At 50.2% G+C, this 25,299-nt stretch overlaps 1 protein-coding gene across 1 annotated transcript in view; it reads left to right on the forward strand.

The window, feature by feature from the left end:
- Positions 1-4,750: 4,750 nt before the first annotated feature.
- Positions 4,751-25,299, forward strand: part of LOC129694344 (SUN domain-containing protein 2-like) — a 40,593-nt gene continuing 20,044 nt past the window's right edge. Inside the window, exons 1-7 of the mRNA XM_055631048.1 lie at positions 4,751-6,168; positions 9,225-9,411; positions 10,179-10,373; positions 12,960-13,057; positions 15,056-15,149; positions 20,904-20,956; positions 23,934-24,022. Of these exons, the coding sequence (XP_055487023.1) occupies positions 9,290-9,411; positions 10,179-10,373; positions 12,960-13,057; positions 15,056-15,149; positions 20,904-20,956; positions 23,934-24,022 (651 nt within the window). The 5' untranslated portion in view covers positions 4,751-6,168; positions 9,225-9,289. The remainder of the gene's footprint in view (positions 6,169-9,224; positions 9,412-10,178; positions 10,374-12,959; positions 13,058-15,055; positions 15,150-20,903; positions 20,957-23,933; positions 24,023-25,299) is intronic.

Here is a 25,299-nt window from a genome sequence, read left to right on the forward strand (position 1 = left end):
TGACTCATCCATGCCTTCATCTCCTCCCGACTGGACTACTGCAACTCACTTCTCCTTGGCATCAGCTCCACCTACATCAACCGACTCCAACTGGTCCAGAACGCAGCTGCCCGACTCATCACCCCCACCAAATCCTGGCATCACATCACTCCAGTCCTCAAACAACTTCACTGGCTTCCCATCTCCCACCGGATCACCTACAAAATCCTGATCCTCACCTACAAAGCCCTCCACCATCTGGCCCCCCCATATCTCACTGACCTCCTATCCCCCTACCAACCCTCACGGTCCCTCAGATCCACATCAGCCGGTCTCCTCTCCATCCACAAATCCAACCTCCACAGTTTTGGGGACAGAGCCTTCTCCAGGGCAGCTCCCAGGCTCTGGAACTCCCTCCCCCAACAGATCCGCAATTCCGTGTCCCTCACCATCTTCCAGTCCCGCCTCAAGACCCATCTCTTCACCTCTGCCTATCCTTAGCCCCACGTCCCCATCCCTTTTCATCTGTGCTTGAATTGCCTCATATTGTGTTTTGAATTGAATTCTGTCTTTAATTTGTGTACTAGTCATGTCTCTACTATTTATTTCATTCCGCTTACATGTTTTTCCTCTACTTGCTAAATTTTTGTAAGGTGTCCTTGAGACTCTTGAAAGGCGCCCATAAATAAAATTTATTATTATTATTATTATGTGAAGGAAGGCTACTCATTACTCACCTGGACAGGAGTAATTACAACCTTGCATTAGTTTCCTTGCCACTGGCTGCTCACTCTGGCTGCTGTGCACATCACCCATGATGAACTTCACCAGAACTGTGCCGTGCAAGGTCCTGGCCACAGACGTAACATATGCAGGAAAGAATGTGGGATAACATTAGCTATCCTCCAATCCACAGGAACTGATCCTCAATCTATTGAACATTGGAAAATGATCACCAATGCATCCACTATTTCTAGAGCCACCTCCCTGAGGACCCTGGGATGCAGACCATTAGGTCCAGGGGATTTATCATCCTTCAGTCCCATTAGCCTACCCAATATTTCTCGCCTATTTAGTTCCTATACCCTTTTCTGCCTGGCTCTGTGTCTAGGTGCCTCCTCTGTGTACATACTAACATTATTATTCCATCCAAAAACATCACCTCACAATTACCAACTGCTGTGGCAATGCCTCTGTTACCACTAGGCAGTGCTGGTCTGTGAAATGATGCATGGCCGTGGAAGTCATTGACATCCTTGGCATTTAACCATGAAAGAGGCTGCAATATGGGAGAAAAATATTCAAATTGGTCTGGGTGGTTAACAAAGCATTTCATGAAGCACACAGCGTACACAGCCGGGAAGTTACATCTATAAGGCATTATATGAAGCCTGGCTTGAGTCCTGTGCCCAGTTCCAGAAATTTAGCTGTAGAAGGATTGTGAGGTTTGGTGAGGGCCCAGAGGGATTTACAGGAGCTCTCGAGAGATGAGGAATTATGTGTGGCAAACACAAAATGCTGTAGTAACTCAGCGGAACAGGCAGCATCCCAGGAGAGAAGGAACGGATGACGATTCGAGTCGAGACCCTTCTTGGGTGTATGTGGGTGGGAAAGGGAAGCCAAGGATGTTTCCTTAGAGCTGAGGGGCAAGAGGAGCAGTAACAGCACTGTGGTGCAGCTTGTGGAGCCACCTTTTTGCAGCTCCTCTGACCCCGGTTCAATCCTGACCTCGGGTGCTGCCTGTGTGGAGTTTGCATGCTCTCCCTCTGAATGTGTGAGTTCCCTTTGGGCGCATCAGGGAAGCAGTCCCAGCTGTGAAGGGTGTGATTGCGATAACCAGAAGGTATTGATTTAAGGTGTTGGATGAAGAAATGAAGACAAACATTGGAAGCACATTTTACATGAAGGGAGGAGCACTTGAAATAGCAGACAAAATGTGTAGCAAGGAACTGCAGATGCTGGTTTAAACTGAAGATAGACACATAAAGCTGGAGTAACTCAGTGGGACAGGCAGCATGTCTGTAGAGAAGGAATGGACGTTTCGGGTCGAGACAGTTCTTCAGACTGAAAGTCACGGGAAAGGGAAAGGAGAGATATAGATGATGATGTAGAGAGATATAGAACAATGGATGAAAGATATGGAAAAAAAGTAACGATGATAAAGGAAACAGGCCATTGTTAGCTGTTTGCTGGGTGTAAACGAGAAGCTGGTGCGACTTGGGTGGGGGAGGGATGGAGAGAGAGGGAATACCGGGTTTACTTGAAGTTAGAGAAATCAATATTCTGGGCTGTAAGATGCCCAAGCGAAATATGAGATGCTGTTCCTCCAATTTGCGTTTAGCCTCACTCTGACAATGGAGGAGACCGAGGACAGAAAGGTCTGAGTGTGAATGGGGCAGAGAATTAAAGTGTTTATTAAGCGGGAGATCAGGTGGGTCCAGGCTGACTGAGCGAAGGTGTTGTGGTGGGGTGTGGGAGTGGTGATGGGTGACAGGGGGTGTGGGAGTGGTGGGGGGGGGGTGGCAGGGGAGTAATGGGGTTTGGGGGGGTTCAGAATGGTGGGGGTGCAGTGGGGGTAGTATGCAGGGGTGGGATGGGGGTGGTGGCGGGCAGGATGGGGGTTGAGGATGGATGGGGGGGAGTGGTGAGGTCGCTGGAGGTGTAGGGACAGTTTGAGGTGAGGGGGTGCTGGGTGGGTCTGGATGGTGTGGTTAGGAGGTGGGGGGGGGGGGGACCTGGGGGGATTGAGGGGGGGGGGAGGGGGGTGGGGGTGGGTGGGTAGGGGTGGGTTAGGCAGTGGGGTGGGATGATTATCTCAATGGGGTGGGTTGGTGGGGGGGTGGGCAGGAGCATGGGTGTGGTGAGGTGGGGGAGAGGGGCTGACAGGTACAGGGTGGGGGAAAGCTAATGGGGGGTGGAGTGTCAGGGTGGAGAGATTTAGTATAGGGTGAGGTTGGAAGGTAGTTGTGGGGTGGGTGGGTCAGGTCTGGAGTATGGTGTGTGGGGTGGTCAGGGTGGGGTGGGGGGGGGTGGATGGGGGTGGGTGGAGGTGAGAGTGGGTATGGTGGTGAGTTGAGGGGTGGGGTGGTGGGATTGTATGGTGGTGATTGTGGTGGGGTTCTGTGGGTAATGGTGGGGTGCACAAGCAGTGGGGGTGTTTGTGGGTAATGTTGGGGTTGTCCAGGAGGGGGGTGGTGGTTGTAGGTGTGAGGGGGGACTGAGGTGAGAAAAATGCTAACTCATGCTGAGAGTTGGATCCACGGGGTCCCTGTCAGTGGGTGGGGAGTAGGCCAGGGCCCTGTGAGTCCAGCACCACCATTCACTGTGATCAGGTGATCATCCACAGTCCAGTACCAATGGTTTCTGCCTTCTCCCCATATCCCTGGGTTCTGCTATCTTTAAGAACTCTAGCTAACTCTCTCCTGAAAGCCTCCAGAGAATTTGCCTCACTGCCTTCTGAGGCAGAGAGTGGGAAGGATTCACAAGTCTGTGTGAAAAAGTTTTTCCTCATCTCCATTCCCAAATGGCTTACCCCTTATTCTTGAACTGTGGCCCCTGGTTCTGGACTCTCTCAACATCGTGTGTTTGTGCGTCTACAGGTGTGGTCAAACCCTTAATAATCTTAAGGGCCTGTGGTGGATTGGACGACCTAATCCACGTGTTTAGAGGACCCTAGACGAATTGATAAAAATGTCAAGGTCGTGTTGACTGTGTGGGGACCTCCTACGACTATGGTAGACCTCAGGTGGTGGGGGGTGGGGTGGAGAGTTGGGGATGGAGGGGAGTCAGGGGAAGTGGTCAACTTGGGAGAGATTGAGGTTGACCACCACCCTAAGACCAACTAAACGGGGGGGTGGGTGGGACTCGGAAGTATGGTGGGTCGCGGGTGGCTGCAAGCCGGCAGCCCTGCCAGCAGTGTGGGTGGATATTCTTGGGTGTTTTTATGGGGGTAGTATGGGAATGTGGGTTGTTGGGGTTCCTCTGTGTGCAGCTTGTGTGGGGGGGTGTCAGTGAGGGGGGGCTTTGGTCGCCTCCTCCACGGAGAGGCGACTTTTTTTTGGTGCCTCCCCCAGTGGCCTAACATCGGGATCGGTGCGGCCTTTCAGCGAGGTGCTGCTGTGCTGCTGCGGATCGCGGCTGGCGTGGAGCTGGCGTGCCCTCGCTGGGGCTCAGGAGAGGGGTGCGCTGCTGTTTTGTGGCCCGGGCAGGGCCTGAAGCCGCAGACTGCAGGGCTCCAGCTGGCACGGCGTCCGCAGCCTGGGATCCCTGGGGTGGGACCCGGGAGAAGGTGAGAAGCTCCGACTCCGTCCTGCACATCTGGACGCCACAGCGACGGCTGGTGGATCGGGTCCAGTGGGGGGGTCCGCAGGGGGGAAATGGGGAGGGGTGGAGGGTTTGAAGCTGACCATGTGTGGAAGGTGTGGGAGGGGGGGTGTGGTGTGAGGCTGTCGGGATCAGGAGGGGTCAATAGACAACAGGTGCAGGAGTAGGCCCTTCGGCCCTTTGAGCCAACACCGCCATTCACTGTGATCATGGCTGATCATCCACAATCAGTACCCCATTCCTGCCTTCTCCCCATATCCCTTGTTTCCGCTATCTATAAGAGCTCTAGCTAATTTTCTCTTGAAAGCCTCCAGAGAATTTTTTTTACTCGTGGCCTTTTGAGGCAGAGAAAAAAACAGCAACACAACTGTGTGGCCACGAGTTTTTCGGAGACCACTCACGAGCAAAGGAAGCTTACACCGTTATTCTTAAACTGTGGCCCCTGGTTCTGGACGCTCCCAACATCGGGAACATGTTTCCTGCCTCTAGCGTGTCCAAACCCTTAAAATCTTATTTGTTTCAATAAGATACCCTCTCATCCTTCTAAATTCCAGAGTATGCAAGCTCAGACGTTAAATTCTGTCAACATATGGCAGTCCCGCTAACCCTGGAATTAACCTGGCGAACCTTCGCTGCACGCCCTCAATAGCAAGAATGCCCTTCCTCAAATTAGGAGACCAAAACTGCACACAATACTCCAGGTGTGGTCTCACTAGAGCTCTGTACAACTGCAGAAGGACCTCTTTGCTCCTATACTCAACACCTCTTGTTATGAAGGCCAACATGCCATTCACTTTCTTCACTGCCTGCTGTACCTGCATGCTTACTTTCAGTGACTGATGAACAAGGACCCCCAGGTCTCGCTGTATTTCCCCATCCCAACTTGATACCATTTAGATAATAATATTCCTTTCTGTGTTTGCTACCAAAGTGGATAACCTCACATTTATCCACATTAAACTGCATCTGCCCACTCACCCAACCTGTCCAAGTCACCCTGCATTCTCATAGCATCCTCCTCACAGTTCAAACTGTGTCATCTGCAAATTTGCTAATGGTACTTTTAATCCCTTCATCTAAATCATTAACATATATTGTAAATAGCTGCGGTCCCAGCACCGAGCCTTGCTGTTCCCCACTAGTCACTGCCTGCCATTCTGGAAGGGACCTGTTTATCCCTACTCTTTGTTTCCTGTCTGCCAACCAATTTTCTATCCATGTCAGTACCCTACCCCCAATACCATGCGCTCTAATTTTGCCCACTAATCTCCTATGTGGGACCTTATCAAATGCTTTCTGAAAGTCCAGGTACACTACATTCACTGGCTCTCCCTTGTCCATTTTCCTAGTTACATCCTCAAAGAACTTGGACCGATCCTGCTACTGCTATCCAAATGTGCCGCTATTTCATCTTTTACAGTCAGAGTGAGGCTATTGTGTGGAGGTGGGGATCAGGGAGGGGAGGTGAGGGTGGTGCTGGTTGGAACGTGGGGGTGTTGGTGCCGCAGTTGTCACGGTTCCTGTCCCCACCCTCGGGGGTTGGAATCGTGACACAAACTAACACTCTAGAATGTAGCATTTTGAACGATGCAGACAATGGGCAGCGGCACCGGGGGCGGGACATAGAAACAGACACAGACACAGACAGACGGCGTTGGAGGAGGTCGTGTCTGGTGTCTGCTCTGCTCAGCTCAGCTCAGCTATACTCTACCCTACCATCATCTACTATACTATATTATACTCTAGGTGCGGCGGGGACGGGTGGCGACCAGAAGGGGAGTGGGTGAAGTGGCCACGCTCCCGCTCCTTGTTCCCGGCGCCGCAGGGCAGCTTCTGCCGCTCGGACCCCGCAGGGACCATCACTCGGTGAGTCTGTCTGTCTGTCGTGTCGGTCCCTGGCCCCGCACAGGTGACCGCTCCTCCCGGCGCCGGGGGCCCTGCGGACGGGGGCGGCTCCCAGCCTCACCCCCTTGACTGCCTCCCCTTAAACACCGACCCACGGCAGCGCTGTCAGAGCCCAGGGGCGCTTGTACTAACCGCACACTTTAATAAGGTATTGTACAAGTTATTGACATTTGAAACTTTACAAAAACGACTTTTAAAGCCGCTTCCACTTGCCCTGCCTGTCAATGACATCACGATGGAATCCCGAATCTCATTGACATAAAATTCTAAACAAAATCCGTTTTGTTAAAATTCTTGCGTTTTCATTCACAATAACGTCACACAGGGAATCCGAATCTCATTTACATTAAAAATCGTGGAGGGAGGAAGGGAGTGAGAGGAGAGAGGTGATTGAGGGAGGGAGAGGTGATTGAGGGAGGAGGAGAGGGGAAAGAAGAGGGAAGGTGAAGGAAGATGCCTGGTGTGGGCCGAGCCTCGGGGCTGTAGCCGGGCCCGGGCTTTGGTCGCTGAGGAGCGGACACAGACACGGACTGGGCCCTGAGTGATGCTCCGGGCCCTGGGCTGGGGTTCGAGCCGGTGTGGGGTCCGGGGGCTGCTGCTCCAGGCCCCTGGGGAGAGGGAGGAGCGGGATCTGGAGCAAGGACTAGGCCGCAGCCTCGTCCCCTCCATCCCCCAGACTGCAGCATAGCCTCTCCCTTCCATGGCTCCAGGCCCTGTCGACACGTGACGCCTGTATGGTCGTGAATAGTCGTCCAAAGAGTCGTACCTTTTCCTGGTCGCCGCTGGATCTTCAACGTGTTGAAAATGCGACTATGACGGGTGCTGGCAGTCGCCGAAAAAAATCGCGTAAGTGGGACAGGCCCTTTAGACTGTTGAGGAAGCCTTGTTTATGGGCTCACAGTCAGGTGGGGGCTGTAAAGCTCCACTTGGTTCCAGTTGGATTGTCTGGTCCCTGTATTGTCTTAGATAGACACAAAATGTTGGAGTAAATCAACAGGCCAGGCAGCATCTCTGGAGAGAAGGAGTGGGTGACGTTTCTGGCTTAGACACTTCTCCAGACAGATATCAGGGGAGTGGGAGGTACATAGATAAGGAAGTGGATAGACAAGGAAATCTATAAGTGTATAGATAAGGATATCTCCCACTCCCCTGACATCAGTCTGAAGAAAGATCCCGACCAGAAATGTCATCCATTCCTTCGCTCCAGAGATGCTGCCTGTCCCGCTGTTTCTCCAGCATTTTGTGTCCATCTTTGGTGTATACCAGCATCTGCAGTTCCTTCCTACACAAACCATGTGGGCAGGCCGGTGGGGGTGAGTAGGAGGGGTTGGGCGAGATGTGTAAAATCACAAAGGATAGTGAGTGAGGAGAAGTCGTGAGTAAGGACGACAAAGTCATTGTGTTGACAGTGCAGGTTTAAAAGGCTGGCACGGTGGCGCAGATTCAATCCCGACTACAGGCTGTATTTACAGAGTTTGTACGTTCTCATCGAGACCGCGTGGGGTTCTCCGAGATCTTCCGTTTCCTCCCAAGCTCCAAAGACATACAGGTTTGTTGGTTATTTGGCTTTGTATAAATGTAAAATTGTCCCTAGTGTGTGTAGGGTAGAGTTAATGTTCGGGGATTGCTGGTCGGTGTGGACTCGGTGGGTCGAAGGTGTGTTTTTCAAGGCGCTGTACTAAAAACTCTACAGTGAGTGATTGGAAACAACCAGCGCTGCCTCTAGGTTTCTTGGCTTTCAGTTAGATTTGTTCTGAAACAGAGAAGGAAGCAGATCCGATGAACTTCTCAAAGAAACTGGAAAATGATGGAAATGATGCAGGCCAGTGGGGGAAGAACGAGGGCAGGAGGATTGGTGATTGTTCAAGCATTTGTGACTATCTTCTGTTCATGTAGCGGGCACAAGCAGCCATGGGTTAGACACTTGATATAGCTAGTTATATCTAGTCCCAAAGACGTGCGGATTTGTAGGTTTATTGACCTCTGTAAATTTTCCCTAGTGTGTAAGGGAGCTGATGTGAAAATGAGATACCTTTGGGGTTATGGGGAAAGGCGGGAGAATGGAGATGATGGGGAAAGATAGATCAGCCATGATTGAAAGGTGTAGTAAATGATGGGCCGAATGGCAATTCTGCTCCTCGAGAATATGAACTTATGAACATAGAACTAGTATGAAAGGGAGATTGATGATCAGAATGGACTCGATGGGCCAAGGCACCTGGATCCTTTCTGTACCTCAGGTTTATCTATATTCTTGTTACATGTGCTGGCGTACAGTGAAAAGCTATGTTTTGTAAGCTATCCAATCAAATCAGATAAAAAATATTCATAAATACAATCAAGGCAAGTCAAGTTCAATAGGTAGAGCAAAGGTGAAGATACAGAGTGCAGAATATAGTTCTCAGCATTGTAGCGCATCAGTTCCAGACACTGTCCAATGTGCGCAATGTTGGTGGAGGTGAATCGGACAGTACCCTAGTTTCATTAGTTCATAAGTGATAGGAGAATTATTGGGCCATTCGGCCCATCAAGTCTACTTCGCCATTCAATCATGGCTGATCTAACTCTTTCTCCTAACCCCATCTCCTCCCCATAACTCCTGACACCTGTACCAGTCAATAATCTACCTTTCTCGGCCTTAAAAATATCCATTGACGGCCTCCACAACCTTCTGTGGCAATGAGTTCCACAAATTCATCACCCTCTGACTGAAGAAATACCTCCTTATCTCCTTCCTAAAGGAACGTCTTTTAATTCCAAGGCTATGACCTCAGGACCTAGAAACATCCTCTCCACATCACAGTTTATGATTATCCCTACTCTTTGTTTCCTGTCTGCCAACCAATTTTCCACCCATGTCAGCACTCTACCCCCAATACCATGTGCCCTGTCATGTGCAGGGAGGGTGTGTAGGATGACAGCAATGTGTTCCCCCTCCTCCCTCTCTGGGCCAGCGGGCAGGGTGCCAGTACCCAGTGCAGGGCTGCCCCTCACACTGTCTTTCTCTTTGCTCACAGTTAGTGCGGAAGACTCGACGTTCCGTGCTCGGGCTGAGGCTCGGGGTTGTGGTGCTACGGTGAGGATGTCTCGCCGCAGTCCCCGTCTGGCCGGCAACGGCTACTACCAGCCCCGCAACGACACCTCCAGCAGCGGCGGCAGCTCCGTCAAATCCGGTGCTCCCTCTTACAAGGAGACTCTCGTCAAGTAAGTCTCACTAACTCTCTCTAGTCTCGTTCCCCCACCCCCTCCCTCTCGTTCTTTCCTCTCTAAGCTATGCTCCTTTCTAACAGTAAAGATGCAGCCTCCACCCTAGTACCTCACACAGGGAGCTGTGTGTCACTACTCCAACCCTCCCCCCCCTACCCTCTCCTCCCCCAGCCCTGCCTCCCAACTCCCAAACCCCCCTCCCATTACCTCCTCCCCCCAACCCCAACTGAACCTTTCCCTACAGGAAAAAGTTCTTGACAAAAGCCCAAGGAAAGTTCCAACAGCCTCTTCTTTCCTGCTTGGAATCTCAGGTGGAGGATGATCGGATGTAGGGTATATCTTCCAGAGGCCAAGGGCAGGGTTGCCATGCCAATAAGTTGTTGATGAAGCCATTCGGTTGATGGGCTCATGAGGGATGTTGGAGGGAACGTGAACAGGGGCTGCCTGACCCGCTGAGTTACTCCAGCACTTTGTGACTTTTTTTTATAAACCAGCATCTGCAGTTCCTTGAGGAGGGGGAGAGGGAGAGAGAGAGAATCATGATATTCCTTCCCCGTGTGAAACAATCTTCTCCCCCCCCCCCCCCTTTCCCAGCTCTGACAAGCGACTCTCTCCATCCCTCCCCCACCCAAGTCGCACCAGCTTCTCATTCTCACTTAGCAAACGGCTAACAATGGCCAGTTTCCTTTATCATCGTTACTTTTTTGCTTCTCTTTCTCAGTCCTTCTGCCTCCGTCCTAAATCGTTGCCCTTTATCGTTTCAGGTTGCACAAGAAAAGGACCAGCAAGCGGCCGGGACCTGTACCTGGTGTCAAACGTTCACCATCCAACAGTTCAGTCAACAGTCTGAGTAGCTACATCAGTAACATCAGCAATGTCAGCAATGTCCTCCACGCGCTCTCAGCGCTCTCAGCGCTCTCTGCACCTCGGCGGCAGCAGCAACTGGCAGGAGCCCGTCGGTACGTGTCCGGAGAGGGCAGCGCAGGGGGTGGAAGCAGGGCACCGGCACATTTCTTTCGTTAGAGGGTGGTAAATCAGTGGAATTAATTGCCAGTGAAGGCTGTGGAGGCCAAGTCAGTGGATATTTGTAAGGCAGAGATAAACATAGAAATTAGGTGCAGGAGTAGGCCATTCGGCCCTTCGAGCCTGCACCGCCATTCAATATGATCATGGCTGATCATCCAACTCAGTATCCCGTACCTGCTTTCTCTCCATACCCCCTGATCCCCTTAGCCACAACGGCCACATCTAACTCCCTCTTAAATATAGCCAATGAACTGGCCTCAACTACCCTCTGTGGCAGAGAGTTCCAGAGATTCACCACTCTCTGTGTGAAAAAAGTTCTTCTCATCTCGGTTTTAAAGGATTTCCCCCTTATCCTTAAGCTGTGACCCCTTGTCCTGGACTTCCCTAACATCGGGAACAATCTTCCTGCATCTAGCCTGTCCAACCCCTTAAGAATTTTGTAAGTTTCTATAAGATCCCCTCTCAATCTCCTAAATTCTAGAGAGTATAAACCAAGTCTATCCAGTCTTTCTTCATAAGACAGTCCTGACATCCCAGGAATCAGTCTGGTGAACCGTCTCTCGCACTCCCTCTATGGCAATAATGTCCTTCCTCAGATTTGGAGACCAAAACTGTACGCAATACTCCAGATGTGGTCTCACCAAGACCCTGTACAACTGCAGTAGAACCTCCCTGCTCCTATACTCAAATCCTTTTGCAATGAAAGCTAACATACCATTCGCTTTCTTTACTGCCTGCTGCACCTGCATGCCTACCTTCAATGACTGGTGTACCATGACACCCAGGTCTCGCTGCATCTCCCCCTTTCCCAATCGGCCACCATTTAGATAATAGTCTGCTTTCCCGTTTTTGCCACCAAAATGGATAACCTCACATTTATCCACATTATACTGCATCTGCCAAACATTTGCCCACTCACCCAGCCTATCCAAGTCACCTTGCAGTCTCGTAGCATCCTCCTCATAGCTAACACTGCCCCCCAGCTTAGTGTCATCCGCAAACTTGGAGATATTGCCTTCAATTCCCTCATCCAGATCATTAATATATATTGTAAATAGCTGGGGTCCCAGCACTGAGCCTTGCGGTACCCCACTAGTCACTGCCTGCCATTGTGAAAAGGACCCGTTTACTCCTACTCTTTGCTTCCTGTTTGCCAGCCAGTTCTCTATCCACATCAATACTGAACCCCCAATGCCTTGTGCTAGACAGATAGACAGATTCTTCATTAGTACAGGGGTTACGGGGAGAACGCAAGAGAATGGGGTTAGGAGGGAGATATAGTTCAGGCATGATGGAATGTCGGAGTAGACTTGATGGGCTGAATGGCCTAATTCTCCTCCTATCACTTATTACCTATTACTCTTTGCTGTAATTCTAGAAACTAAATCAGTCCTTAGGTTTGAAGTCTGAAGAAGGGTCCCGACCCAAAACGTCACCCATCCTTTTTCAGACAGAGATGCTGCCTGCCCCAGGGGTGGAAATCCCGGGGGGGCCAGGGGACACACGCCCCCCTCTGTTTTGAGAGGTGGGGGTCGACCCCCCCCCCCCCATTGTTTTGTAATCCGGATTTTAAAACCCTTCAAATCTCCACTTTCCACGAGACAGTGGGGGTGGGACTGATGATCGAGGGCGCCGATTGGATGAGAGAGATGTTGGTCAGCAGGCAATGGGGGCGGGATGATGATTCAGCGCGTTCATTGGAGGAGGGAGGTGTCGGTCAGAGGTGGGGTGGGACTGAGGATAGAGTGCGGTGATTGGAGGAGGGAGACGTGCCCAAACACCAAAGTTTATAGCTCCGCTCTATAATCTTTGCAAAACACTCTGTGCACAGACTTGTGCCTCATCCGCAGCCAGGATCGATCCCGGATCTCCGGCGTGTCCCGTCCCCACCCGAGTGCCCCCCCCCTCCACAGGTGGCCAGAGACGTCGGGAGTCGGACGGGAGCGGTGCAGCCAGCACAAAGAGGCAGCACAAAACCAGCTCAACTTTGCCTGTCCCGCCAGGTTAACCTACAGCCCTGCCGGGGCTTGCGGGTAATATGGCCCAGGTTTACAGCCAGCGCGGAGAAGCAGCGCTGGTGTCCCGTCAGTCCAGGCAGGGTTGTAGGTTAACCCGGCGAGACAGGCAGAGTTGAGCTGCATTTAGCGCTGGATAGAGCCTCCGAAGCCTCGCGCGTGTGTATGAGTGTGCGCATGCGTGCGCAGCCGCCTAAGAATTCTGTCCCTCCTGTCCCCTCCATATTTTCCTAGCTATTTCCGTGCCTGGCCTGACCCGCTGAGGTACTCCAGAACTGTGTCAATCTTAGGCTTTTGACATCCTTCATTTAGTTTAGTTTAGAGATACAGTGTGGAAACAGGCCCTTCGGCCCACCGAGTCGGCACCGATCAGCGACCCCCGCACACTAACAGTCGAGCCGTGGGCCGATCAGTTGCATGGTGCTTTTGTGAAAAGCAGCACAAACATTGGGCCACATGGCCCTTTGAACATTGTAAACCTTGAGAGAAAGGTTTGCGTTGTTGACATCTTGCTGTTCTTTCCCACCCCCCAGGTTTGGCCTACTCTGAATCGTTCTCTCCCCTTGCCAAGCTGTGGGGCTGGATCTCGCTGCTGTCTCCAGGTACCTGCATTACTAATCTTCCCTCTTCTGTGGTCCATGGCCCCAAAACTCTGCTCCAGTCAACCAGTGCCCTGCTGATACTGGACCCAGTGGTGAGGTAGAGCCCGCTGCTCCCTCCTTAAACTCCCAGGGTTTGCAGAAGGCCTGGTCCCCAGTGCTGTGTTGTTCGTGCAGCCTAGGACCACAGTCAGTGCGGAGGGTTCCAGCTTGGTCCTCCAGTGTGTTTCCTCAGCCTGACTGGGTCACTCACTGAGATGAGTGGTGAGCTGCCGAGAGGACCATAGCGTCAAGAGACGACTGGCTGTCAATGCTCGGTTACTCGATCCTGACTGAAGTCATGTTGTAACACCTAAGGGAGGCCTGGTTTGTGCTCCAGGGTCACTGGGGTGATGAAAGAATAGGATCTCCTTTAGATTTCCCCAGCTGTGTGGCACCGAGGATGCTTTTGAAATGTAGTGTAACGTGGTGGACCGTGGCCAAGCTCGCACACAGCATTGTGGTGATCACATGGCCGTCCGAAGGGGGGGGTGCGTTGGGTGCAATCGCACCCCCTTTTTTTCCAGAGTTAAAAAAAATTCTGAGGGAAAAAAATTGGAGCGCAATTATTCACAATCACGTTATGTTTGAGAATTCAAAATGTGATTTGTGATCTTGTTTATGAGTCATCATGGAACTAGAATTTGTTATAATAGCATGACAGTAAAATACATTAGTTTGAAAGCGATCATAGTAATGTAAATGCACCATTTAGTTTCACTTCAATTTTCATGATGGAAATTGAAGTTGAACTAAATGTAGTAGTCACATCACTATTTCATGTTGAAGTTGATTTGATGTGAAGTCGTTAGGTCAGGAGGACCATTAAAGATTCACTAAAGGTGTGTGTGTGGTGACGCCTAACAGCCTAACATAAATCTGGTGCAAAAATGCTCCAAAATAAGGCCCAGAATGCACCAGAGAGTATCTAAAACCCCAGAGCTTTCAGGGCCTGTAAGTGGGGCCTGGAACCCGGATGTGAGCGGCTTCCACCTTGTGATGTGCGCTGCATGCACATTATTTCACATAAAATGTTGTAATCCTGTCATGTCACCCCCCTTTTTGAAAAGCTTTGTACGGGCCTGGACCAGCAGACGTGCCCATGTTCAATAAATCTCGATTTCTCTAACTTCAAGTAACCCTCTCTCTCCGTCCCTCCCCCTCCTTAGTCGTTGTACTAGTTTCACTGTCGTCCTGGATCTCTGTGTTGAAAGGTGATAATCCCTGCTCGGTGGAAGTGTCATTGACAATCTCCCGTTTATTTGGTCTGGACACAAAAGGAGGCCATTCGGCCCGTCGTGGCCTCTGGAGTACCCCCATCAGTGCTGTAATCCTGTTGATATCCCTGCTACCTATTCTTTCTCTAGTGCCCTATAGCTCCCCTGGGTTCTCCTGCCACCACCTTGCGGTGGACTTTCTGTGGTGGTCCCTGCAGGGGAGAAGGTCTCTCAGCCTCACATGGTTCCACAGTATCAGTGGGTTCCGTGTTGGAACGGCACTGACTTTGACATCACGGAGCCTGGGATCTTTTTGTTGGCTTCGGAAGCCGCGGTCTCTGGCAAGGAAGCGGCGTTCCAGGTATCCCAAGCCACTGAGAGGGTTCTCCTGACGCAGGAGCACCATCACCCGGCGAGAAGGGCCTGATACATCGGGCCACCGTAGGCCTGCAGAGACCTCAATAGGCCCGACTATGGGTGGACAAGGGGATGGGGACTGGACTTTGTGCCTTGCCTCACAGTGGGAACCATTGTGGGGGGATGTTTTTATGTTTTATGTTAAATTCCTTTATAATGTTAAGTTGTATTCTTATTAGTGTGCTGCAATGGCAACTCGAATTTCACTCCACCGTATATTGGTGTATGTGACAATAAATGAACCTTTGAGAGTCTGAACTCTCTCCACTTCCACTGTTGGGAAGCATCGGGGCCCAACGTTGTCTAATGTTGTGTTGCTGTCTTTCAGAAAAAGCTCTGCCCCTGGTGTACTGGTGGTTGAGCACAGCCTGGTACCAGTTAACAACGGCCATCTCCTTGATCGATGTCTTTACTCTGTCCAGGTACGTGCTCCTGGGATCCACAGACTCCCTTCCTCCACCTGGTTAACTGAAGCAAAGTCACCCATCCCCACTGCCTCCTCCATCTCCTCCCCACCTCTGTACTGAACACACCCTCCCACAGGACACCCAGTCACACTGAACCCCCGATAAACCCACCACAGAACAGCCCACTCTCACTGCTACAGGTACATTCACCATAGAACAGCCCATTCTCACTGTAGCCGACAATGCCTTACAACGCTTACAGCAACAGAGACCCCATGACCTGAGTGGGTTTTTCCCGGTACCTCTGGTTTCCTTACACACTGCAAAGACGTACAGGTTTGTAGGTTGATTGGCTTAGTTGAATTGTAAATTATCCCTAGGCCGGGGGGGGGGGGGGGGTACAGGACAGAGACACGTGAGAGGCTAGAAGTTGGTATGGAGGGTGGTGTGGGGAAGGTTAGTGGACAGAATAGGCAGGTGAAAGGCAGAGAACGAGGAAGGAGGGTTGGTTTAAACTGCACATAAAGGGGTCTGACGGGTGGGGCAGATGAGCTGAGCGCATGGATAGGTACGAGCGACTGGGACGTTGTAGCCATGACTGAAACCTGGTTAAGGGAGGGGCAGGACTGGCAGATCAATGTTCCCGGGGTACAGGAGCTTCAGGACAGACAGGGGTGGGGAAAAAGTGGATGGGGGTTACATTCCGGTAGGCGGCGCGGCTCTGGTCAGCAGCGGCCTCTGCAGCCAGTCCGCGTTTTTTATTATTATTTTTGTCTGTGTTTTTTATGTAGTGTTTGTTATTTTATGTTGGGGGGGTGTGTGTGTGGGGGGGGGGGGGGGGGGTGGGGGGGGGGGGGGGGAAACTTTTTGAATCTCTCCCTGCACTGGAGACCCGACCTTTTCTCGTCGGGTCTCAGTCGTCGTTGAGGCCGCAACGAGGAGCGGCCTCCAACAGGAAGAGACCGGGGACTCAGGTGTCGACTCACCGTTGCCGTCGCGGAGCTGGCCGAGTCCGGAGCGGTGGAGGAGCGCTGCTGCTGCTGATGCTGTTGCTGCTGCTGCTGCTGCTGCTGCTGCCGGAGAGTCGGAGGCTCTCTACAGGTCTGTGGACGACGGCGCCGGGAGCCCACGGCTCCCTGGGGGGAGACCGCTTTTCGGGGCTTCTGCGGCGGCGACTTCTCCCGCCCGAGTTGCGGGGTCGAAGAGCTCCTGGAGCGGGGCCTGACACCACTGCCCCGCGCGGCTGGAATGGCCGCGGACTCTGCGAGCGCATGCCGAGGGCTCCAACACCGGGGGCTCCAACACCGGGGGCTCCAACACCAAGACCCGGTGTGCGACCTCGCACCACCCGGCGTGGCTTTAATGGCCGCGGGACAATCGCCATCGCCAGCCGGGGGCTATGACTTTGACTCTGACATCGGGGGGGGGGGGGGGGGGGGAGTGCAGTGGAGAGAGAAGTTTATTTGGCCTTCCATCACAGCTATGTGATGGATGTTTATGTTAAATGTAATTATGTTGTGTCTGGGGTCTATTTGTGTGTAATGTATGGCTGCAGAAACGGCATTTCGTTTGGACCTCCAGGGGTCCAAATTACAATTAAATTTACTCTTGACTCTTGTTGGTTAAGGTGGATGTCACGGCAGTGTTCAGAGGTGACATTACGGACGGTTCGTCTAGTGAAGCTATATGGGTGGAGCTGAGGAACAAGAAAGGGATGATCGCCTTGTTGTGGGTGTACTACAGACCCCCGAATAGTCAACGGGAATTAGAAGAACAAATGTACCAGGAGATTGCAGTCAGCTGCAGGTCAAATAAGGTTGTTGTAGTAGGGGATTTTAACTTTCCCAATATAGACTGGGAAAATCATAGCGTGAAGGATTTAAATGGGGTGCAATTCCTCAAAAGTGTTCGGGAGAGTTTTCTTAAACAGTATGTGGAGGCCCCCACATGTGAGAGGGCAACGCTGGATCTAGTATTGGAACATTGGGAAGGGCAAGTTATTGAAGTGTGTGTGGAGGAGACTTTTGGGTCCAGTGACTACAGGACGATTAGGATTAACATAGTTATGGATAGGGACGGCGAGGATCCACGTGTTAAAATACACAACTGGGGTAAGGTCAACTTTGAGGGTATGAGAGAAGGTCTCGCTCAAGTTGACTGGAGCAGGTTGAAGGTCTTGCTCAAGTTGACTGGAGGAGTTTCATGAACTAAAGAGTAAGCTGAAAAAGGTGATCAGAAGGGCAAAAGGGGCCAGGAGATAGCTCTGGCGGGTAGCAACAAAGATTTTATAAATACATAAGGGAGAAAAGGAGAGAGTGGGACCGCTCAGGAATCAAAGCAGTCACATCTGTGTGGACCTACAGGAAATGGGCAAGGTCCCCAATGAATATTTCTCCTCTGTATTTACCGAGGTGAAAGACAGATGGACGGAAGATACACAAAAATGCTGGAGAAACTCAGCGGGTGAGGCAGCATCTATGGAGCGGAGGAATAGGTGACATTTCTGGTCGAGACCCTTCTTCAGACTGATATGGGAGTGGGGTGGGGTGGGGGGGGGGGGGGGGGGGGGGAGAAAGGAAGAGGTGCAGGTGAACCTCTGCCTCATCTGGAAAGACTGCTTAGGTCCTTGGATGGAGTCAAGGGAGAAGGCAAATTGACAAGTGCAGCATTTTCTGTAGTTGCAAGGGAAAGTACCAGGGGAGGGGGTGGTTTGGGTGGGAAGGGACGAATTGGCCAGGCAGCGGCCTCTGCGGAAAGCCGAAAGGAGAGGAGATGGGAAGATGTGGCCAGTGGTGGGATCCCGTTGGAGGTGGCGAAAATGTCGGAGGATTATCTGTTGTATGTGACGGCTGGTAGGGTGGAAGGGGGGACAATGGGGAACTCTGTCCTTGTTACAAGTGGGGGGATGAGGAGTGAGAGCAGAGCTACGGGATATAGAAGAGACCCTGGTGAGAGCCTCATCTATAGTCAAAGAGGGGAACCCCACGTTTCCTAAAGAATGAGGATATCTACGATGCCCTGGTTTGGAGCACCTCATCCTGGGTGCAGATGGGGCCTAGACAGAGGAATTGGGAATAGGCGATAGAGTCCTTACAGGAAGCAGGGTGGGAAGAAGTGTAGTCCAGCTAGCAATGGGGGTTTGTAGTAGATGTCGGTCAGTAGTCTGTTACCTGCGATGGAGATAGTGAGGTCTAGGAATGGTAGGGAGATGTGGGAAATGGTCGAGGTGAATTTGAGTGCCGGATGGAAGTTAGTGGTGAAATGGATGAAGTCAGTGAGTTCTGCATAGGTGCAGGAGGTAGCACCAATGCAGTCGTCAATGTAGCGGAGTTAGAGTTCGGGGATAGGGCCACGGTACACCTCGAACAAGGATTGTTCAACATAGTCTATATTGAGGCAGGCATAGCTGGGGCCCATGCGCGTGCCCATAGCTACGCCTTTGATTTGGAGGAAATGGGAGGAGTCAATGGAAAAGTTATTGAGGCTAAGGACCAGCTCCGCTAGGACGGTAGGATGGAGGGACTTGGAGCAGTCAATGGAAGTGTCTTGAGAGCAGTCTGTGTTACCGTCAAGGAAGTATTGAAGGTACTGTCGTGTTTGAAGGCAGACAAATCTCCGGGACCTGAACAGATATATCCGAGGACATTGCGGGAAACTAGAGGGGAAATTGCGGGAGCCCAGGTTGAAATTTATGAGTAGAGCTGGAAAGTTACTAGAGATTATTCTGAGGGATAGGTTATACAGGCAGTTGGATGGGCAAGGGCTGATTGGGAATAGTCAGCATGGTTTTGTATGTGGGAGGTCATGTCTCACAAATCCGATTGATTCTTTTGAAGACGTGACCAAAAAGGTCGCTGAGGGCAGAGCTGTTGTGTACATGGACTTCAGTACGACGTTCGACCAGGTTCTGCATGGTAGACTGCTCTGACAGGTTAGATCGCATGGGATCCAAGGAGAGATAGCTGAATTGATAGGAACTTGGTTCCATGGAAGGAAGCAGAGGGTGATGGTGGAAGGTTGCTTCTCGGACTGGAGGTCTGTGACTAGTGGTGTGACTCAGGGTTGGGTGCTGGGCCCGTTACTGTTTGTCATCTACATCAATGATTTGGATGAGAACATACAGGGCAAGATCAGCAAGTTTGCTGATGATACAAAAGTAAGTGGTTTTGCAAATAGTGAAGATAGTTGTGAAAGATTGCAGCAGGATCTGGATCGATTGGCCAGGTAGGCTGAGGAATGATTGATGGAATTTAATACCAAGATTTGTGAGATGTTGCATTTTGGGACATTGAACAAGGGCAGGACCTACACAGTAAATGGTAGGCCTCTGGGTAATGTTGTAGAGGGAATCTAGGAGTATGGGTGCATGGTTCCTTGAAGGTCGAGTCGCAGGTAGATAAGGTGGTCAAAAAGGATTTGGCACATTGGCCTTCATCAGTCAGAGAATTGATTGTGGAAACAGGGAGATCATGTTGCAGTTGTACAAGACATTGGTGAGACCGCATTAAGACTATTGTGTTCAGTTCTGGGCACCATGTTATAGGAAAAATATTGTTAAGCTTGAAAGGGTTCAGAAAAGATTTACGAGGATGTTGCCAGGACTAGAGGGTGTGAGCTATGGGGAGAGGTTGAGAAGGCTGGATCTCTATTCCATGGAGCGCAGTAGGATGAGGGGAGATCTTATAGAGGTATACAAAATCATGAGAGGAATAGATCGGGTAGATGTACAGTTTCTTGCCCAGAGTAGGGGAATCGAGGACCAGATGACATATGTTCAAGGTGAAGGGGAAAAGATTTAATAGGAATCCGAAGGGTAACGTTTTCACACAAAAGGTGTGGGTGCATGGAACAAGTTGCCAGAGGAGGTAGTTGAGGCTGAGACTATCCCATTGTTTTAAAAGGCAGTTAGATAGGTACATGGATAAGACAGGTTTGGAGGAATATGGACTAAGCGCAGGCGTGGGAATAGTATAGCTGGGATATTGCTGGTCAGTGTGGGCAAGTTGGGCCGAAGGATCTGTTTCCAAACTGTATCACTCTATCACTCTAGACTGTGTAGGGTAGTGTTAATGGATGGGAATCGTTGGTCGGTGCGGACTCAGTGGGCCGAAGGGCCTGTTTCTGTGCTGTGTCTTTAAACTAAACTTAAAAAATGATAACCCATTTATTGTACCCCTGGTAAACCCACCACAGGCCAACCCACTTGTACTACCCCAGATAAACCCATGAGAAACATAGAAAAAACATAGAAAAATAGGCGCAGGCCATTCGACCCTTCGAGCCACATACTATAAGATAGCCTGCCCACACTCTACCCCAGATACATCCAGCACAGAACAGCCCTCTGATACTGTACCCTACGTTGACTAATCTTTACACCAGTGTCACCGTGGCTCTGAGCTTTGGGTGTGTGGAGTGAAGGTCTGTCAGCAGCGTGGGTCCATGGAGGGGTCTGTCCATCTCTTGACCATAATCATTGACCTGATTCTGTCTGTTTGATGGGAGCATTCGATTTGCTTGAAACGTGTGTGTGGGAAGGAACTGGAGATGGTGTTTTAAACCGAAGATAGACACGAAAAGCTAGAGTAACTCAGCGGGTCGGGCAGCGGCTCTGGAGAGAAGGAATGGGTGACATTTCAGGACAACGCCCTTCTTCAGACTACAGAGATGCTGCCCGACCCACTGCGTTTCGGCAGCTTTTTGTGTCCATCTCGCTTGAGACAGGGTTGGGTTCAATAGCCGGCTGACTTGTGTGTGTTTCCCCTCCAGGTGTGTCCCTCACGTGAAGAAGTGGATGCTGCTGGTGTTGCTGGCATTACTGGGTAAGGACCTGCTCCATTTCACATCTCACTTCATCGATCATTGATGTCTGCAGGACAATATGAAGAGAAAATCTTCACTGAGGGTTCGAGCAGTTGAGGCAAAGCATGAGGAGAAACAGTCATGTTGAGAGTAAAGGATTAAAGGTGGAGGGAAGGATTGGGGTGGGCCCTGGGCTGTATTTAGCAGTCTGTTTGACAGAACAACACTGGTGAATTTATAGTGTAAACTGAGTATCCGGAGCCCAAGGTTCTTATTGGAATTAGAGAGTGAGGTCCAAGCAGCTGAATTGAGGTTGTGTTATATTGTTCATAAATTATAGTAGAATTAGGCCATTTGGCCCATCAAGTCTACTCCACTATTCAATCATGGCTGACCTATCTTTCCCTCTTAACCCCATTCTCCTGCCTGTTCCCCATAACCTCTGACACCCGTACTAATCAAGAATCTTATCAATCTCCACCTTTAAAATACCCATTGACTTGGCCTCCACAGCAGTCTGTGGCAATGAATTCCACAGATTCACCACTCCCTAACTAAAGAAATTCCACTCCACATCCACTTTATCCAGGCCTTTCACTATTCGGCAAGTTTCAATGAAGTCCCTCCTCATCCTACAGCGAGTACAGGTCCAGCGAGTACAGGCCCAGTGCCTACAAATGCTCATCACACGTCAACCCACTCAATCCTAGGATCATCCTCTGGACCCTCTCCAACGCCAGCATTTCCTTCTTCAGAGGTGGAGCCCAAAACCGCTCACAATACTCCAAATGTGGTCTGGCCAGTGCCTCATAAAGCCTCAGCATTACATCCCTGTCTTCATATTCTATCATCAGGGTGCTTGTATTTGATAATCTTGCTGTTCTAACGCGTGCAAAGATGCTAATCTCCAGATTGCTCCCAGTAGAGCTGGTACAGTGAGTTGATGTGTGGGGGGGGATGAGTAGGGGAGTGATGGTGCAGGAGAGAGGGCTGAATATTCCTCGGGCACTTGCACTGGTTCTGAGGGCAGCCCTTGGGTTCCTCCTCTTCCTTTTTCCTTTTTCATTTCTTCTCCCCATCGCCCCACCCCACCCCCACCCTACATCAGTCTGAAGAAGGGTTTCGGCCCGAAACGTTGCCTATTTCCTTTGCTCCTTAGATGCTGCTGCACCCGCTGAGTTTCTCCAGCACTTTTGTCTACCTTAAATGTACAAGGACAATGTTGTTGGATTTCAATTTCCCGGAGGTGAACCTTGATTAGTTGTAACTATTCATACGAGGGGGATAATATTGTTACAGTAAACAAATGTGAAATATTGTATGGGACATGTAGAGAATAAGGGGAGGCATCAAGAGTCCGTCATTTTAGTCAATGGGTAACTCACCAGGCTCGGATGAAATGTATCCCAGGATGTTGAACGGAGCCAGGGAAGAAATTATAGATGCTCCAACCGTGACATTTTAATTCTTCCTCACTGCAGGAGTAATACTGGAGGATTAGATTACTAACATACGGTTGTTTAAAATGGGAGCATGGGAGAGCCCAAGAAATTACAGGCCAGTTAGCTTAACCTGTGGAGGACAAATGAATGCAATAGATTTTAACTGGTATAAAATTAATTTAGAAATGAATGATTTTTAGAACTGAGAGTAAGCATGCAGGTAAAGCAGGCAGTGGAGAAAGCTAGTGGCATGTTGGCCTTCATAACAAGAGGAGTTGAGTATAGGAGCAGAGTTCCTTCTGCCGTTGTACGGAGCCCTTGTGAGTCCACACCTGGAGTATTGTGTGCAGTTTTACATGCAGTCATGTAAATAGATTTATTGATTGAAATCATATTCTATGTCGCTCTTCCAGGGAGATGCTAACTGCATTTCGTTGTCTCTGTACTGTACACTGACAATGACAATTAAAGTTGAATCTGAATCTGAATCTGAGTTTTGGTCTCCATATTTGAGGAAGGACATTCTTGCTAGTGGATGCCAATTCTCTGGATGCTTTCAAGAGAGTGAGATAGAGCTCTTAAAGATAGCGGAGTCAATGTATATGGTGAGAAGGCAGGAACGGGGTACTGATTGTGGATGATCAGCCATGATCATATGAAATGGCGGTGCTGGGTCGAATGGCCTACTCCTGCACCTATTGTCTATTGTCTAAAAGTTGAGTTAAGGAGAGGTTGTCAGGATGGAGTTCATGCAGGAAAGCTCTGTCTGACTGATGGTTAAATGTTTGAGTTGGTGACAAAGAATTGATAAGGGCAGCATGTTTCATGGAGACTATGGTTTTCAGTGAGGTTTTTGGCAAGGTCCCACATGGCAGGCTGGTCAAAGGGTAAAAGGTGAGTGGTACATTGGAACCAAAATTAGATTTGTGGTAAAAAGCAACTGTTAATGTGTGGGAAGGAACTGCAGGTGCTGGTTTACACCGAAGATAAACACAAAATGCTGGAGTAACTCAGCAGGTCAGACAGAATCTTTGGAGAAAAGAAATAGGTGATGTTTTGGGTCGAGACCCTTCTTCAGACTCAGAGTCGGGGGAAAGGGAAATGAGAGATATAGACGGTGATGTAGAGAGATATAGAACAAATGAATGAAAGATATGCAAAAATGTAACTGATAACGAAACAGGCCGTTGTTAGCTGTTTGTTGGGTGAGAAAGTCTACAATGAAACTCATCAAGATGACTGAAGCTGGTACAACTTGGGTGGGGGAGGGATGGAGAGAGAGGGAATGCAAGGTTTACTTGAACTTATAGAAATCATATTCATACCGCTGGGTTTTAATATTGAGATGTTAGTCCTCAAATTTGCATTTGGCCTCACTCTGACTATAGAGGAGGCCCAGGACAGAAAGGTTAAATGTGGGAATGAGAAAGGGAATTAAAGTGTTTGGCAACTGGGAGATCTGGTAGGTCCAGGCAGACTGAGTGCAGTGAGCGGACTGAGGCGACTGTATACCTTGAATGTTGCTTGCTTCAGTGCAACCTTTCTGCCTCTGCAGGCATTGGCGTCTTGATGTCATCCAGAGGTATCTGGTCTCGTGCTGCCGAGAATCCGGGTGCGCTGGAAAGCACTCAGGTGAGCCCTCAGGTGAGTCCCATCCTCGTACACACAAGCTCTTCCTCCTGGAGCCCTCCGCCTCCGCAGGTCACGGCTGCCCGTGAGCAGTCCGGGTGTCGGGTTATGGGGAGAAGGCAGAAGAATGGGGTTAGGAGGGAGAGATAGATCAGCCATGATTGAATGGCGTGGATGGGCTGAATGGCCTAATTCTGCTCCTATCACTTATGACCTTATTACCCTGGAGCTGCCCTGGCTGCAGGATCCCTCGCAGTCCATTCACCCCTTTCCCACCTTCTGGTACAGCCACACGCAACACAGTAACGTGCACAATCACAGGAGGTCATCGGCACAATCATGTCATAGAAACATAGAAAATAGGTGGAGGAGGAGGCCATTCGGCCCTCCTAATTTTATCAAATTAGGAGACCAAAACTGGACACAATGTGGTCTCACCAGAGCCCTATACAATTGCAGAAGAGCCTCTTTACTCCTATACTCACAAAGATCACAATGAATGGCGGTGCTGGCTCGAAGGGCCGAATGGCCTCCTCATGCACCTATTTTCTATGTTTCTATGTATACTGAAATCCTCTTGTTATGAAGGCCAACATGCCATTAGCTGTCTGTCCCTGGGACTCCAGGATAGTCATGTGTTGACCCCCCCATGTTTTGTAATCCGGATTTTGAAATTCGGTGAAAAAATAACTTCTATTAAAATCTCCGTTTTCCGCGAGACAGTGGGGGTGTCACTGTTAAGCGCTTGTTAATTGTCTCTAGTAACATCGTATTAACACAATGTGTCACCAATTGTATTTTGACCTTCAAGTATTACTGAAGGTATTCACGGAGAATTTCTTAAAGCTGTCTGATGCGGGTACAGTTACCATTTGAACTAATTGGATGTATTGGTGGATGGGAAAGATTAAAACGGTTCGAACGGGTTTACTGGCTGGCTTGCAGGTAAGTCCCTCATTCAGGTCAGTCACGTTATTTAGTATTTTTTTCCCCCTTCAAGGTCGGTTCTTCTGTTTGCCTTTATTTGCTTCAGTTTTATTTGTTTAAGTGTTATTTATCACATTGTAGCTTTTGAAAGATTCAAGCGGGTATCAGAAGTTTTCTAAGGGCTGAATCAGCCGATTCACGGGGCCTCTCATCGCCCGGCGCGGCTTAAAATCAATCTGTTGCATTGAGATCGAGGCTCCCAATGTTGAAGCCTCCGCCGGCCGATTTTAAACCAAGCCGGGCGATGAAAGGCCCCGCAAACGGGCCGATTCAAGCCCCACAATTCGGGGCGGACGAAGCTGCTG

The sequence above is a fragment of the Leucoraja erinacea genome, unplaced genomic scaffold (assembly GCF_028641065.1).
Source record: "Leucoraja erinacea ecotype New England unplaced genomic scaffold, Leri_hhj_1 Leri_632S, whole genome shotgun sequence".
Lineage (NCBI taxonomy): Eukaryota > Metazoa > Chordata > Chondrichthyes > Rajiformes > Rajidae > Leucoraja > Leucoraja erinaceus.